This window comes from Brienomyrus brachyistius, unplaced genomic scaffold (genome assembly GCF_023856365.1).
Source record: "Brienomyrus brachyistius isolate T26 unplaced genomic scaffold, BBRACH_0.4 scaffold27, whole genome shotgun sequence".
NCBI lineage: Eukaryota > Metazoa > Chordata > Actinopteri > Osteoglossiformes > Mormyridae > Brienomyrus > Brienomyrus brachyistius.
In genome coordinates, this window is record NW_026042306.1 from 4291706 (window position 1) to 4309602 (window position 17897).

Genomic DNA, 17897 nt, shown 5'->3' on the forward strand with positions numbered 1-17897 from the left:
ACACTGGCTAGATAGCTTATATTTTTAGGAATTAATAAAATATGACATTGTGCTGCTCTAAATGGAATCAGACCTATTCAGCAACCTTGGGATTGAAGAGCTGGATGAAGAGAACTTGTGCATGAGGTCCTCAGCTGCCACCCACATACCGGATATACAGTAAAGTGATGATTCGTCATCTTAACGCTCGAGGCATATGTTACAGAGTAACAGAAACTCTCAGGCTTGCCATCGTCATCGTCTATCTATCCCAATAATCAAAACAGCAAATAAATACCTTGAACCATCATAATTTGAATGTTTTGTACGGGCTTTGTCTTCAGAAATTAGTCCTTTATCTTAAATTTTCTTAGCAAATCCTTCTTTTTTCCACTCCCGCGGCATGACTGGGAATCCCCCACCAATTGTTTAGTATCACCGTGAAGCGAGGCTCGCCTACTTTCTAAAAATTTGCATAGAATTTCCAATGACATCACTCTGAACCAATAGAACTCGATTTTATAAAGCCCTGTTGATGTAAACAACTTCTAACGAATGTAACTCGGTCATTTTTTTGTCCAATTTCAACAGACCAAACTCCATTTTGAAAATTTCCTCATTGTGACTCATTTTGCCAGCACGGGTCACATATGTGTATTTAGTAGATGTTTATGTAAATGTTTTTGTGTTTTGTGTCTATTGCTAAAGGAAGCCATGTGTCACGTGGGTCCTCAAGGTGTTGAGATGCATACTCTAGGCTTGCAGACTTTGAGACGCAAGTGATACTTTGTACCAGTGCATAACAGTTTATGGCATATACATGGTAACCACAAACTGATACGGTACAATATTTGAATGATATGCAATTTAGAGTAACATGCAACTAGGGCTGGGCGATAAAACGATAGAGATAATGACTGCAAAATAAAATTTCCTCGATTGAAAAATATAGTCGATATAAAGTCGATAGCGACACTTGCTACCACAGACTGGACGATTAAACAAATAAAGCAGCGCAACATTACAATAACTAACGACAAGTAAACCACTAACTTATGTGTATTATTAGAGCATTTATGTAATTTATTTAAACTTTATTTTACCAGGTAAATTAACTGAAAACCAGTTCTCATTGCTTTACGTGCTTTTCGGGAGAAATAACAGAAGGAACTTCCTGGGATACAAACGTCATGTGTGTGACTAAACTCTTCAGCCAATAAGGGCAAAGCTGTGTCGTTACAGAGGCAGTTCCAGTTTGTGCAGCCGGCTGAGAGGTGCTTGTTAAAACATCACCATGTCACATGGTACAAAAATCTCGCGAGAGCCAGACGACTTAAGACATATCGTGCAGCGCACCATGACGACACAACTTTGCCGTTATTGGCTAATTTTAGAGAAAAAAAATCATATCAAGTAAACAAAGGGTTAAAATTTAATGAAAGTTGCTATGTCCTATACTGCTCAGGTAGTAGTATAATTTGCATCCATTTGGGAGTCATAAGCTCCCATTGTCTAGAAGTTGTCACGTTCGGACGCAGGGAGAACGGCGATCATGCGGGTAAGCAGGAAGCAGGCAGGCAGAATACGGGGACTAACGAGGGTTTAATCGGGAACTGGGGATCAGGATACATCTAACGGCAACGAACATCAATGACAGACAAGGAAAACTGGGGAGACCAGGACTTAAATACACAAGACTGATTGAAAGTAAACGGACACAGCTGGGTACGATCCGGGAAACACACGTGGGTAAGCAGGGGGCGTGGCACACAGGAGGAGCGGACGAGCCGGGCATGACAAGAAGCTATTGAAAAAAATCTATTTACCCATTTTTTACTTTTAAAACGATCATATAAAATGCAATAAAGTGTTAAAAATGAGTAAAATTCACTGTGTCCTGTGTATATCAGTTGTAGAATATGCACTCATTTTGGAGTTACTGGATCCCATTGCATTGAAGTTATTGCCAGTAATCAGTATTTTATTATTCTGACTAATTCGATGATGGTTCCCTAAGTCAGCGGTGCGTGAGCGTCTCCGAGGCTGTGGAATTGATCTGGCCGTCTTTCGACTGCCTTATGCTGTCTAGCGTGAGTGAAACACCGCCGCTAAATGTGGAGAGTGTGGATCTGAATATACAGCCAAAAACAGATTTCACTTCGGGGCTGACGAGAGTATCCAGAGTATTGAGTATTGTGTGGCTGCACAAAGTTGAACGGAGAAAACTGATGAATGAATGAACGTCAGCGGCCAGATACATGGACACACCTGTAGTAAGATACGTAAGTACTTTGAATTTAAATGTAAATTTGCCAAGTAGCATATTAACTAGTTAGTTATTGTGTAACTAGTGTGTTCGCTAATTAACTTAACATTATCATTGCAGGCCTGTTGCTGGTAAAACCTGTACTAATTTGCTCCCTATGTGATCAGAAATTATTGCAGCTTAAACCTTGTTTCATTCCGCTTAATACTTGAAATATCAATTGGAAGCTATGAGAAAACTGCTTTTATTTGTGCTTTTTGTTGTTTTTGTGATATTTTTAGTTGAGTTTTAAAAATTTGTATTCAAGATTTTCCCCATATAAGAACATGAATACACACCAATGACAGCTTTACAGAGGAGCATGTCTCCAAAGGCCTCCTTCTGGCCAGACCCCTGCCAGCACAACTGTAGGGCCAGTGGGGTTGAGAGGACATGGCCCAGAACTTGCCAAGTGTTGGATGTGGAGTCTGTTCCACCAATAGTAGACACAAATTTAACCTAAATATGGACATTTATAACATAAATAAAGGTAGAAATAACAGAAATACACACACAGAAAATATTAAAATGGTGTGGAAGTAAAATTGGACATTGGTAGCCCGGGAGAGGAAGCATTTTGGGTCTATTATGTCTTAGGCCTTAGGTAAGAAGAGATTGTTTTGAATACTGCGTGACCTCGCTTCGTGATAGCGGTCTGAGGTTAGTTCCACAGACACTGAAAAGAGATCAGACCATGGAGAGACAGACAGTGGAGCAAAGGCGAGGAGAAACCACCTGCAGGAAGAGATTCCAGGCTACCCCAACTGGTGCACAAAGAGTTATAGCTTTATAAAATAGTTGCAGTAGACAATATATAATATGTTGCACGGTAGTGCAAATGTATAAGTAGTTGTTACATTAATCATACTAATCATATGTTAACCATGTATTTGCAGTGATTCAATGACAATGTGTCAATGTATTAATCATTAATCAACGGAACACCCAAACATTAATAGTGATTCATCGTCATATCATCAATATCTATATACATATCTCAAGTAGAATCTGGAAGCCGAGACAGATTCCGGTAAAATCTGCAAAATGTGTGGATTTTACCTTGCTACCAAGGTGAACCAATAGAGCAGGAGAATTGTGCCTGTTATACGTTTGAGCTCGGTTTGTTGGTGTTTTGTGACCAATCGGGATTTAGAAGTCCTTATTGGGAATTGGGAGTTATGGTTTATCAACTGGTTGCTCTTTGTACTCCAGGTGACCTGGTACCGAGTGCCAGAGTGTGACGGGAACGCATTGCTGGAATAAAATACACTTTCTTTACTCACCAAACTGAGAGGTCCAAACTTTCATTCTAAGTATCTCAGTTATCAGAGCGGTTGATTTATAATTTTTCTACCATAATGGAAAATGTTATAATGGTGAGTTTTTTGAACATTCAATGTTTTTGCAAACTTACAATACCATTCCAATGAAACAAGCTTGGTCTTCAGCAAGTTTTCTGTGACCTCCACCTCCCGCATGTTTGTGAGAGGTAAATTAATGGCTTCTGGCAATATGGCCAATGTATAGGAGCTATTAGTGAGATAGAGGAGCATCTGCTAGAAAATGGCCATCTCTTCCGTCAGGTACTCCAAGGTGGTGATGATGTCCTGATCTGTTGATGTTAACAAGGTAAGTAAGATGTATTCAGTTTGTTGTAAAGTACTACTAGTTAAATTTAACATTATTTTGGCATTGTCATTGTTAAAGTGATTGATGTTAAGATAAAAAAATAGTTATATTGTATTACTGTAGTTTTTTAGCGTTAGTGATTCAGATACATGGATATGCATATGTGTCTTGTCCTACAGACACTGCATAGACAGATATTCTAATGGGCGAGCATCTTATCATTAAGGAATTCATGGAAGTAAATTAATGGCAAAACTCGTTGATGCAGAAAAGCACATTGAATTGCACTACTATATATAAATGCATTGCATTTGATAATGTGTGACTATTTGCGGGTTGGAATTTAATGTGGGTGTACATTTAAACATTTAATATTTCAATTGAAAATATTTCAGTTGTACTATCATTGGTAAAATATTCAATGCAAAAATATTCAGCTACCACAATTCAGTTAAAAAACATACAGTTTATAAAGTTCATTTTTATAATACAGTCAGCTGAATTCAGTCCATTTACTTTTGCCTCAAAATAAATTTCATGACAAAAAAATTTAGTTGGAAACATTCGACATGTTTTAATGCCATCTTCATAATTTAAGGGGTAATATTCAGTCCGGGGGCGGCATGGTGGTGCAGTGGTTAGCACTGTTGCCTCATACCTCTGGGTCCCAGGTTTGAGTCTCCGCCTGGGTCACATGTGTGTGGAGATTGCATATTCTCCCCATGTCGTCGTGGGGTTTCCTCCGGGTACTCCGGTTCCCCCCCCACAGTCCAAAAACATGCTGAGGCTAATTGGAGTTACTTAATTGTGAGTGAATGTGTATGAATGTGCCTTGCGATGGGCTGGCCCCCCGTCCTGGGTTTGTTCCCTGCCTTGTGCCCATTGCTTCCGGGATAAGCTCCGGACCCCCCCGCGACCCAGTAGGATAAGCGGTTTGGAAAATGGATGGATGGATGGATGGATGGATATTCATTCCTTTTATTATCGCTTTACAAATACACTGTCAAAATTTCAGTGGTTTAAAATACGGTCTGAAATTCAACCTTCTACATCCAGGATGAGCAGTTGAGTGCCAATTAGAGTTCTGAGTCAACAATGAGTGTGTGATAAGTAGGCTTACAAGTTGCACCAGTGGACAGAACGGTAGATTTTCTTTGATTGTATCATCGCAGATACTGTATGGAAGTCGGCTATCATCCCATCCCTACTACAGTACCTATAGCCAGCTAACTTGCAAGCCAGAAAACCCAGTAGGTCCCTGCAGGTAACTAACGTAAACAGAGTAAATTTGGTGTCAATATTCACAAAAAATCTAGACGTATCAACTTTAGCCGATATTTAAACTTCATAAATATTAAAAAGTGAACAGCACCAAAGTGTTAGACAGGGGCTATGTGTAGGCAGTTGGAAAGAAACAACATATGTGTCATGCCCGGCTCGTCTGCTCCTCGTGTGTGCCACACCCCCTGATTACCCACGTGTGCTTCCCTGATCGTTACCAACTGTCTCCGATTATTTTGCTCAGTCTTGTCTATTTCAGTCCAACTCTTGCCTGTGTACGTTGTCCGTCATTGACGTTAGTCTTTGTCAGATGTTCCCTAGTCCTCGTTTGTTTAATAAATCCCCGTTTACCCCATACTCTGCCTGTCTGCCTGCTCCTTTCCCGATCGCCCTGCCTGAGCGCTCCCCCGCTCACCCGCTTAATTCACAGCGATCGTGACAATATGGTTGTGTTTTATAATTTATGTACTGTGGTGTATTTTTGGTTCTCTGTGCTTCCTTATCAGTTCTGCAAATTAATTCCATCTGTAACCTGTCTTTGAACAACCTATTAATTTATTTCCTAGGACAATAAGAGTGAAGCGAGCATTGTAAGGCAGTTTTTTCATGTGGTTGTGTTAGGTTTGTTTTTTTCTCCTTTTTGGTAGGGGATGGATGGATGGATGGATGGATGCGTAGAGCAAACAACACCAAGGCAAAGAAAAAATGATTATCCGCACTGGAACTTCTATCCAGTGAGCCAAGACAAAGACTTTGGTACCGCTGGTTCAAGTTTGTGTCGAAGGAGCGGTTGTTAGAGGAGTCCTGAATGAGGCACATTATCTGCATTGTGAGAGTGTCAAAGCTCTGAAGGTGACTTTCTGAGTAGGCCATACATGTGTGAGGTTGCGGTTAGTATCTTATCGCTCTTGGGAGGCAAATCTATGCTATTTCTGGGAGAAGCTCTAACATTGTTTTTGTACCATCAGACACGCACTCTGTGTCACTGTGGGCTTCACTGCACAGTAATACACAGCTGTGCCTTCTGTCCTACTGTCACTGATGGAGAGATGGATGTCTGATGGGGATTCATTGAGAATCTTCCTTTATGAGAAACCTTATCAAATGCATGAATCAGAGGTTCAGGAGCCTTTTTTGGCTGCTGTACATAACGGCACACAGTGTAGAAGTTAGTAATACTATGGCAGTATGTCAGTACAGCTTTGTCTGCCTTAGGTGAATTAATCAAAGGAGGCTGATCAACTTTTTCTGTATCCACTCCTACTGCAACATAAAGAACTAAATGAAATATGAACAAAATTATGAATAATTAAACAACATATAGTTGTAAATATACTGAGGAGCTCATTGACTAGTATTACTACTAAAATAAACATGCCCATAGATAAGATTCATGAATTAACTGGTGATCAATACCCTGGGTGATAAATGCACTCACAATGAGTAGTAACATCACATCTAACTAGCTTGTCGATTTGGTGGATTTTGTTTGAAATAACATTCAAACTCAGGATCAGCACCATCTGGAAGTCACAAAGCATGCTTGTCTGTAAATGTAAGAATGTGATCTATCTTCTGCAGTTAATTAGGTCAATTGTCACTCCAGTTTTCTCATCATGTATGTTTGGTATATGTCGATTTGTGCTATATTAAAAATGTCAGTTTTTGTTTTCTTTTGCAAGAGAAATCGGGATCATATTGGATTTCGTGATACAGTAACCCCCTACACACAGCTCTGCTCAGTCAATCAGTCATATGGTTTATTGAGCCAAGTTTTTTGAAAGCATGTTTGTTGATTTATCTGAAAAATATGGGTGATTTATTATGGGATATATTTTTGTCCATTTAATAGGGTTATTTATGTGCCAATGTAAGGTGGTCAGTAACTGCAAACGTAACACGGGGAACAGTATGGAAGATGGAGCGTGACTCCTTTTCAAGCACGTACAAACGCAAGTGATTTCCTTTTATGGGTTAGTGAAGCCTTCATATCTTCAAATCACCAAAGACCACCTTCAAACCGTGAAAACTAACAAGCACAGCAATACATGGTATTACAGGTCAAATTAGCCATTAGCTTACACAAATAGTAGAAAAGCTCACAAGAAAGCATATGCAAAGCGATAAATACCTCGTTGGCGGCATACTTTCAAAGGAATCATCTGTAATTCTTCCTGTTTTAACTTCATTTAACAACAAGCAGTGTAAACTTTCAGCAATGCCCATAATGCCAGCTTGCTTGCAATGTATAACTTCCTCACATCACTCTGCATACATCATGGTCCCAGCTTTCAAAACAAAAGTCCCCGTTTGCGAAGACATTCACCAAGGAAGGATATAGAATTGTGGGCATAAGTAAACGTCCACATAGTGCCGAAACGCCGGTGTCCATTATTTAAAGCCCTACAATGACATACAGTATGCTGTTGTCAAAATAAACTTAACTTAAATGACACGGTCAGTTTGATTTTCTGGAGGAAAAGTATTCATATAGATTAATTGAGCCATCAGTAAAATTGCTGATATTAAATGAAATTAATCTATAGAAAAATAGTTTTTAGTGGCAGCCCTAAATGCATGTCTATCATTGATATTGGCATATGTCACTTTTCTATCAAATTAAAAACATATGCTGGTGTTATCGTGGACGGTTTGATATGGCACAGCCTTATTGCTAATACTTAAAGTCAACGTATTTTGTTTAACGGTAAAATGGAAATGGAATTCCCACTCCAAGAGATTAACATGTCATCAGGAGTCACGCTGGGCCACGTTTTGGGTGATTACAGTCAGAGCCACATTGGGCCTTGTGTCATGTGATTAACATCTGATTTCACACAGAGACATGAACTGAAGCAGGTTTATGATTTCTAATATGAAAAACATTAGGTTGATTTCTAATCAGTTGCAGCTGGAAGGCTGATATATGTCTTAATCATTAACTCAGAGATTATTAATATAGTATCATTACCTCTGAGCTATGATTTCCGTCTGAGACAGTCGAGCTTGTTCACAGTCTTGTATAAAGTACCCGAAAGTCACACTTAAGTATAAGTACAGATACCCTCCCAAGTCACCAACTAGAATTCCACTCAAGTAAAAGTCTTAAAGTACCTAGTGTTCACTGTACTTAAGTATTACAAATAATCTATAACTAACTGTACTTGAGTAAAGTGCAAGTAAATATAAATAACAACAGAATGCTGTCTAAACTTTTAATATCAAAACGTTCACTCAGCATTTTAAAGCATTTAAAAGAAAAATTTTGCATACATCACACACTTCAAAAACGGCTTTAAAAACCTAAACAGGAGTATGCTGTTGTTAAAAAAGAAGCACAGGTTAATGTTAACGTATTTTAACGCCATTTCTGAAAACACAAGTCACCGTTTTTCCTATTACCAGCATGGGGTTCATTATCTCAGTCACAAAACCCTGTTTTTCAGCTTACATAACTATTTCAGTGTTCATTGTTCAAATGTCCAAGTTAATATTAGTGATTCAAATGCCCTAACCAGCCTATCACCAAGAGAAGAAAACGTTCACTTAACATCAGACACAAAGCTCACCCCAAGCTGTTATCCTGGCTAATCGTGATAACTGAAGTTAATTCACTGGTGTTTACCATTAGTTTAGCTTTCCTCGATGTGCTTCTTTAGATTGAGCTTTTAAAAGCCAAAATCCCAATGTCTTTCCAATGGGACACGTCCCAAATACACAGACGCCGAACTGCAAGATGCACACACGGTGGATGATTTACACACGCTAAATACACGTGAGGATCGGACCGGGTACGACCAAACACACACGCGACAATAGGGAAATGCAACCATTAACATTAACGACCACAACAATGCAAGGGGTTTAATGACTGTTAATAAAAAGCGTAATTTCCCCAGCAAGCAAGTCTCCATGTCTCCCGTGATGCCTCGGTCCGCCCGTCGCCACACTATATTGTGTTTTTCTTTAAAGTTTTCACTATAAAAACCAGAAAATCAATTGACAACAAATTATTATTTGGTAGACTTCTGAACGAATTAATCGAATTTAAATGCTTTCTTATTGGGAAAATTGCCTTGGATCGCGTACAGGAAACGGATTGTGTTCGTGAACCGCAGGCACCACTGTAGTAAGAATCCACGCAATAAAAGTCACACTGAAATATCCAGGTGTGGATACAGATGTGTCTGCGTCCATATGCCTGCTGAGTACTTTGTACTTTATGGTATGCCAAGTGTCAAGCGCTGATTTTTCGTGACTCTGCAACAGATGAAATGCATTTCCTGCTTCCACAAAAGCACTCCGTAATTCCGCAGAATCGATTTCTTCCACGAAATGACTCTGTATCATTTATGACATTCCTTTCCTCCACAAAATGACTTTCGTTCAGGAAATGCATTTTGTACACAAAATGAATTTATTCAGTTGACAAAATTCATTTCGCCCACTAACATTCTTCCATTCAATTCCAGTCCGTTTCCAAGGAGATGTTGGAACAGTTACGTCAGTTACATAAGCAGTAGCCTACGTATGTAAGTTCTAGAATCTAGAGTTCTGATGTCATTTGCATTCCTATATAAACGGCAAATTCATCTTCACATTTCATTTTGAACAAAATCAACATACGTGCAGGTACATTGACATGGCAAGGAATTTTTTTCAGAGAGCTGTAAACCAGTTTAAAAACAAAGAGTTTCAGAAGTATCTGAGGAGGTATGTGCATCCAGAGGCGCTTGCAGTTTATTTAAAAATCCAATATGTAAACTTTCCTTGTCGATTGCCATCAGTGCATAAGAAGCTTAAACTCTTCACTTTGTTGTAGATGTAAGCATAAAGTCACTGCTTACATTTGGGTCCATCTTTGCAGAAGTGCTGCTGGTGATCACAGAATTGCACTTATAATTTTTTTTGTTTGTTTCCTTTGTCTTTCCGTGATCTAAATGTGCCTGTTGGGAAAATCCTTACAACAAAAGCACGGTAAGAAAGTCACAAACTGATTTTTTGTTAATATACATGTAATTTTATGACTACTGTTTAATAATCTCACACTAATATATTGTAAGAATCCTCTGGAATTTCTTTAATGGCACCTTCACCCTGCTGCATGTTAGATCAGCTCTGTGTTTTATTGTTTGATTTCAGCACTTCTGGGGACCAGTAATAAATTGGGGTCTGCCCATGGTCGCTGTCATGGATATGAGGAAGAGCCCAGAAATAATCAGTGGTCGAATGACCTTCGGTAAGAGGCAGAGGGCTCACCTTCCATCTATATGCGCGTCCACTGGGTCACTCGGGACTCCAGAGGGACTTTTTAAAGGTTTTAAGCTGGTTGCTCTTCTTCTTTCTGGCCTCTGACCCCTGCATGATCTCTGTCTCCCCAGCACTTACCTGTTACTCGCTCATTTTTATGAGGTTCTCATATAGGGTCCAGCCCCGAAACTGGCTTCTGTTTGCTTGCCACATGGCTAATGTGACGGCACAAACAATCCAGGGAGGCCGGCTCATCCGACACAAGTAGGTCCCCACCAGGCTCCCTCTAGAATATTTAAATCTTCACCTCATATCTGTTGATTAATGCCATATTACTGCTCGACATAGCATTTGCAGCCGGCAGCCAGGCAATCACTCTGCCAGCTTTTCTCCCAGTCAGATCCTTCCTTAATAGTGTCACACAAGTACCTTTTATAGGTTTGTGTTCTTCATGAATGTTTTTTTTCTTCCATTTCAGAATGCAGAACAAAAATGCGAAATGAGCCTTTGTATGTTGTAGAGCAGAGCACAGACGGGTTCGTGCAGATAAGTGAAACTGAGGAAGATTTCTGCCAGATCCATGCATCAGATCGAGAGAGCAGCTGCTAAAATGCCATTATGTAGCAGCAAACAGATATTTGAAGCTGCTGGTGCCTCTGGAGTCCCATGGACATCAAGGTGTAGAGTCCTCCACTGCAACTGTGCATAAACCTTCTATTCGGCCACCACTAACCAGTGCTCACAAGCAGAAACTGTCCAAATACACATGTTCAATGGATGCAAGAGTTGTGAAGCTGCTATCAAATAAGGGGTCCTATGTCAAAATGTGACGTGACCTGTTTGATTTCAGTACATATGCTGCAAACACAACAAATGACAATTTTCAGTTCTTCACTTATAAAGTGTTTTGCAGCTTACTGTGCATAATAATTTGGAACAGTTCATTGTAAGTGTTTTATTTGACAAAAAAATACTGTAATCATTACATTTGTTCAATAAAATTTGAATTGCACTCAATAGTTGACAACATGAGAATTATTCTGACTATATGTGTGTTCATTTCTTGCATTTTTCTTATTAGGAATCCACACGTACGTAGGGGCAATTCACTGCCCATACAAAGTGCGAGGGGAAAATATATACCTAATGAAGACTGTAGTCCTGTATTAGACAAAATCATTTTATCATATGGTCAGTTATTTTTATACCTACATAAGAACATACATTTACAAATGAGAGGAGGCCATTTGGCCTATCAAGCTCGTTTGGGGAGCACTCAACTAACAGCTCAGAGTTGTTAAAATCTTACAAAAGAACATAAGAAATTTACAAACGAGAGGAGACCAATCAGCCCATCAAGCTCTTTTGGGGACAACTTAACTAATAGCTCAAAGTTATTAAAATCTTCTCTAGCTCTGATTTAAAGGAACCCAGGGATTTAGCTTGCGCTACACTAGTAATAAGACTATTCCGTACTCTAACTACACGCTGTGTAAAGAAGTACTTCCTCAAATTCGTTTTGAAATGTTCTCCCGCTAATTTCCACTTAAGGCCACCGGTTCTAGTATTTAAACTAATATTGAAATATTGAACAGCATCCAGACCTGTTAGAACTTTATATACCTGGATCATGTCCCCCCCTTAGTCTCCTTTGCTCGAGGCTAAACAGATTCAGCTCAGGTAACCTCTCCTCATAAAACATTCCTCTAAGACCAGGAATAATTCTCATAGCCCTACATTGCACCTTTTCCAAGGCAGCAATGTCCTTCTTAAGGAATGGTGACCAAACCTGCATACAATATTCTAGGTGGGGTCTTACCAAGGAATTAAATAATCGTAGCATCAGTTCCCTTGAACTCCACACACCTAGAGATGTAACCCAACACCTTATTGGCCTTTTTAATTGCTTCCCCACACTGGCAAGAGTGGGACATGGAAGCATCAACATACACACCAAGGTCTTTCTCATAATCAGCTACCTTTATTTCAGTGGAACCCATAAAATATCTGTACTTTATATTTCTGCTCCCTGCATGGATTACCTTACATTTATCTACATTAAATTTCATCTGCCAGGTATCAGCCCAGTCGCAAATTAAATCAAGATCCCGTTGTAGCCTCCGTGCTGCTCTAATAACTACCTGCTGCCTCCTGTCTGTTAACCAGTTCTCAATCCAAGCTGCTACAGTTGCTAAAATCCCTTCAGTTTGGAGTTTAAGCAAGAGCCGTTTGTGGTGGACAACATCAAAGGGCTTTTGCAGAACTAAGCAGATAACATCATAGGCCTTTTTGTGATCAATTTCTTTCATAGCTTCCTCAAAGAACTCAAGTAGATTAGTTAAACAGAAGCTACCTCTCCTAAATCCATGTTGGCTATCCCTCAGAATGTTATTTGCATCCAGGTAATCTACCATTTTCACTTGGATTATAGCTTCCATTACCATTCCAGTTATGCAAGTTAAACTGATTGGTTTATAGTTTGCTGGATTACTTCTATCCCCTTTTTTGAATATGGGCGTTATATTGGCATGCTTCCAATTAGAAAGTGCCACACCAGTAGATAAGGATTTCTCAAATAGTAATGTTAAAGGCTGGCTAATAATATCCCTCATCTCTTTAAAAACTATAGGTAAGATGCCATCAGGGCCCTGCAATTTATTTATTTTGAGCTTAGCAAGGCTTTGTACCACATCAGCCTCAGTTATACATATATCGGTCATAGACGACACTCTATTTGTATTAAATGGTGGCAGGTTACCTGTGTTCTCTATTGTGTAAAAGAATCATTAAACTCTTGTTTTTACTATATCAATTTCATTTTCAGTTATAAGACCCTTACTATCCTACAGATTACTGATTTCAGCTTTTAGAGCTCTTTTGGAGTTAAAATATTATGGGAAACTTGTCATCCTTAGCCTCCAATCCAACCTTCCTTTCTACATTCCTCTTACAGGGTTCCCACGTGTCCTGAAAACCCGAACATTTTTAGGGTTATTTTCCAGTCATTGAAATGACCTGTAAAGTGATACAAATGGCAAAATGTCCTGGAATTTCATTTCTGTTTTTGCTTTAAAATTTTTCTACATTTGTAAAATTGAGGAATCACAATTATAACAACATCATCACGAGCAGAGCTTTGGAATGTTTCTCATCCAGTTTGCTTCTGCTATGTTTTAGATGTAATTTGTGCCCTTGTGAAATTATTATACATTATTTGCCTTTTTAAAGATGTCCAATGAGACCATTATAATTGTAGACCCATTGGAAAAGGAAGATGCATATGAACGTAAAGTTCTGAGAAATTGGAGGTAACTGTGCATATGATGTCATGTGGGAATATTTCTAATTAAACAAGTCACTCCGATGTAATTTAATTGAAAACATGTTAAGAGTTATTACATGCATTTCAGTAATGACCATTGGAGAGAAAACACGGGCTTTAATTCTTAGCATGATTTTTTATGTTCCCAGATTTGAATACAGTTTTTAATGTCTTTTACAATATCTAGAAATTTTCTGAAGATGAGAGACTGTGCCGAGCACAATGCAGTGTGGCAAGTGCAAACCCGAGCTACAGCAAGATTCCAGCAGTTGCGGAGTTCTTATTTTGAAGGTACCTGTTTGCTGAGTTATACTGGGCAGTTATTACTTTGAATTAATATTAATACAACTGAATTTTGCAGTTTGCACCTTTCAAGGGGTCACATCAGTGATGTGAAGACGAGCCAAAGTGCTGTGAGCGCATCTCGAATGGAAATTGCATGTGCACTGCTGGAATGTCGAGGTATGTTTAGGACTATTGCTAATATTTTGGCAATTACAAATGAAAAGAAGATTAAGAATCTGGATGTACCAGATGAAACACCCTCAGAGAGAGGTCTTGTGGGATGGTGACAGTACACAACAGGCACAAAATATTCACATGGTAACTACACTGGACGTACAAATCCTGTTCTAGTATCAACTGTCATAAATGAATGTTTTGTGAATTTTTTGGTAATATGATCTGTATCGGTAATCATTTACATTACAAAGCGTGTCGTTTGTAGCCAAGTCTGTGGTCAGTTGTATACTGTGTTACATGGTCAACAATGCAATAGAATTACAGTAATAACTACAGTGTATTGTGCAGTAACAGTGTAGTAATTTAGGGATATTCCAAATCATGTTCTTTTAACCCAACTTTAAATGTTGTGGACTATAATTTGCTGAATTGTAGTTGGATTTTTCACTTCATTTTGAATAGATTATTCAAATGGTATGCTCCTAGGAAATGCAGAGGACTACTGTGTGGTTCGCTCTATGTTGGAAGGAAATGCTGATGAAAGCATGATTGAAATGGTAAGAAGTCGTACTCCCATACAAATTATTCTGTTTCTACTTTAACATCTCAACTTGTCAAAGAAACATTTCCAACCAGTACAGCATTGGCTGAATTCACAAAAGGAGAACTCCTGGAAATATACCTGATCCTTGTAATGAAGATATTTTAATGGAGCCAACGGTTAATGCACTTTATTATGAACTCATAAAATGCTTGTCCTAACCTCACATATTTTAATATAGATTAAAAATATTACGTTTCTCCAAAGACCTGTCATAAAGGTTTGTTTCATTGTTTCAGATGACATATTAATTTAATTAATTTTAGGTGCAGTGTGACCTCTGCAGTAGGTGGGCACATTTCTAATGTACCAAATACAAGAAACACTTGACTTATGTTTGTGACAAATGTTCAGAAAAATAAACTTTGTTCAGTTTTTCTTTAAACCTGCTTGTTTGTTCACAGATTATTATAAAACTGAGGAAACATTTTTTTTTAAATCACATAAGATGCCCACAATGTGGTTAAAACCAGCAGAAATGCATGGGGCATAAGAAGCTAATAACTACTTCATCAACGATGATTATTTTATGACATTACATTCTTAGTGTAAAAAACTGATAGCCCCCTCTAAAGTACAGGAAAGTTATTTTGATAGCATAAATCCTTATACAGATGTCCATTCAGGAGTATGGGTAGGAAATACTGGCAAGGCAGCAAAAAATGGCAGAACATCGGCTTCTGCCTGTGAGCCGGAGTCAGAGCGGCTATTTTTCTTTCTCTATTTTTTTTTCCAAGCCGCATGGATTGGTCAACTACACAATGCGTGTCTGCAATGAGCAATAGGGGTAGGGGCAGTGCTACAGGGTGCGTTCGACTTGTATACATACAACTTAAGTCGTCTTGCTCTCGCGAGGTGGTGACGTTTTGCAGCGCCGGCTGAAGTCGGACAAAAAATCCTAACCATGATGCATTGCGTTGGGACCAGAATGCATTGGTTTAAGCCAGCGCTGCAAACGGATGGAGAACTGTACGTCCATCAGTGCAGTGGGAAGAAAAAGGACAAGCAAGTGAACAATCCCTCCACTCTGCGTGTGATAAGCGCAGTAGTGTCGACGGTCGATTTTCAACCACTCAGAGAGCTTGTGGACCACCTGATTAGAGAAATGTGTACCATTATCAGTGGTAACGCATGTTGGAACATCCCATCGCGGGATTATTTCTTTTAACAGATTTTTTGCAACTATCTGGGCCGTTGCTTGCTTGGCCGGGAAGGCTTCCACCCATCTGGAAAAGAGATCAACAACCACCAGACAATAACGATAACCTCTACAGGGTGTTAGTTCTATGAAATCCATCTGCAAATGTTGGAAAGGACCCTCAGCTGGAGGAGTTGTGGCAGTTGGTGGCTTCAATGCACGACCCATGTTGTGAGTCATACATGTGGAACACCTGGAAACGAAAGTTTGAGCATAAGCCGTGAATGAAGGGGCGGCCCAGTGTCTCTGGACCAACTGAACCATTGCATCGCGTGAGGCATGGTCCAATCCATGGGCCACCTTTGCCAATCCTGGAAAGGCAGACTTTGGGAGGTAAGGAAGATTAGTTGTTTGTTCCCTCCAGACCCCATCACTCCCCAACACTCCAGCTTTTCGTTTCCAGTGTCCTTTTTCCTCCGGAGTTGCCCCTGTCTGTAGGAGAGAAAGGTCAGCAGGATTAGTAGTAATGCACATCATCAGCTTCACTGGGGCCTCTGGGTCTGTGGCGGCTTTCTTTGCCCACCAATCAGCCCAGTTGTTCCCCACGCTCACCTCGTCCTTTTGCTCAGTGTGTGCCTTACATTTCACAATGGCTAATCGTTTTGGCAGCTGAATGGATTGGAGAAGGTCCTACACAAGTGAATGATTTTGAATAGGTTTGCCTGAACTTGTGAGAAATCCTCTCTGTTTCCACAGTGCCCCATGGTCATGACAGACTCCGAACGCATACCTTGAGTCAGTAAAAATAGTCACTTTTTGGTTTCTCATTTTATTACTAGCCTGAGTTAGGGCATACAGCTCTACTGCCTGCACGGACCACGTCCTTGGTAACTTCCCTCCTTCTATTAGTTCCCCATTCGGCCGGACAACTGCATATGATGTGGAGGGCTCCCCATTCTCCAGCCGGAGTGAACACCCATCCACAAAAACCAGTTCTCCCTCTGTTAGGGGGTCCTCCTCCAAGTCATCCCTAGGCTTTGCCAATGCCTGGGTCGCCTCAATGCAATCATGCTCGTCACCGTCCACCTCAGTGGGAACTACAGGGAGTGCAGAATTATTAGGCAAATGAGTATTTTGTCCACATCATCCTCTTTATGCATGTTGTCTTACTCCAAACTGTATAGGCTCGAAAGCCTACTACCAATTAAGCATATTAGGTGATGTGCATCTCTGTAATGAGAAGGGGTGTGGTCTAATGACATCAACACCCTATATCAGGTGTGCATAATTATTAGGCAACTTCCTTTCCTTTGGCAAAATGGGTCAAAAGAAGGACTTGACAGGCTCAGAAAAGTCAAAAATACTGAGATATCTTGCAGAGGGATGCAGCACTCTTAAAATTGCAAAGCTTCTGAAGCATGATCATCGAACAATCAAGCGTTTCATTCAAAATAGTCAACAGGGTCGCAAGAAGCGTGTGGAAAAACCAAGACGCAAAATAACTGCCCATGAACTGAGAAAAGTCAAGCGTGCAGCTGCCAAGATGCCACTTGCCACCAGTTTCGCCATATTTCAGAGCTGCAACATCACTGGAGTGCCCAAAAGCACAAGGTGTGCAATACTCAGAGACATGGCCAAGGTAAGAAAGGCTGAAAGACGACCACCACTGAACAAGACACACAAGCTGAAACGTCAAGACTGGGCCAAGAAATATCTCAAGACTGATTTTTCTAAGGTTTTATGGACTGATGAAATGAGAGTGAGTCTTGATGGGCCAGATGGATGGGCCCGTGGCTGGATTGGTAAAGGGCAGAGAGCTCCAGTCCGACTCAGACGCCAGCAAGGTGGAGGTGGAGTACTGGTTTGGGCTGGTATCATCAAAGATAAGCTTGTGAGGCCTTTTCGGGTTGAGGATGGAGTCAAGCTCAAC

The 17897-nt window shown here is 40.0% G+C and overlaps 1 protein-coding gene across 1 annotated transcript; it reads left to right on the forward strand.

Moving 5' to 3' along the window:
• The first annotated feature begins 1531 nt into the window (after positions 1-1531).
• On the forward strand, positions 1532-11471 carry LOC125720840 (mitochondrial pyruvate carrier 1-like). The gene is made up of 4 exons (XM_048996702.1): positions 1532-1537; positions 10337-10433; positions 10576-10708; positions 10923-11471. The coding sequence occupies exons 1-4, from the start codon at positions 1532-1534 to the stop codon at positions 10945-10947; spliced, it is 261 nt and encodes an 86-aa protein (XP_048852659.1). The 3' UTR covers positions 10948-11471.
• Positions 11472-17897: the final 6426 nt, after the last annotated feature.

What these genes read in the sequence shown, in the direction of transcription:
- LOC125720840 (XM_048996702.1), top strand. An exon ending in CAGTGGTCGAATGACCTTCG is followed by an intron (nt 10,434 to 10,575) that starts GTAAGAGGCAGA and finishes CTGTCTCCCCAG; the next exon opens with CACTTACCTGTTACTCGCTC. An exon ending in GGCCGGCTCATCCGACACAA is followed by an intron (nt 10,709 to 10,922) that starts GTAGGTCCCCAC and finishes CTTCCATTTCAG; the next exon opens with AATGCAGAACAAAAATGCGA.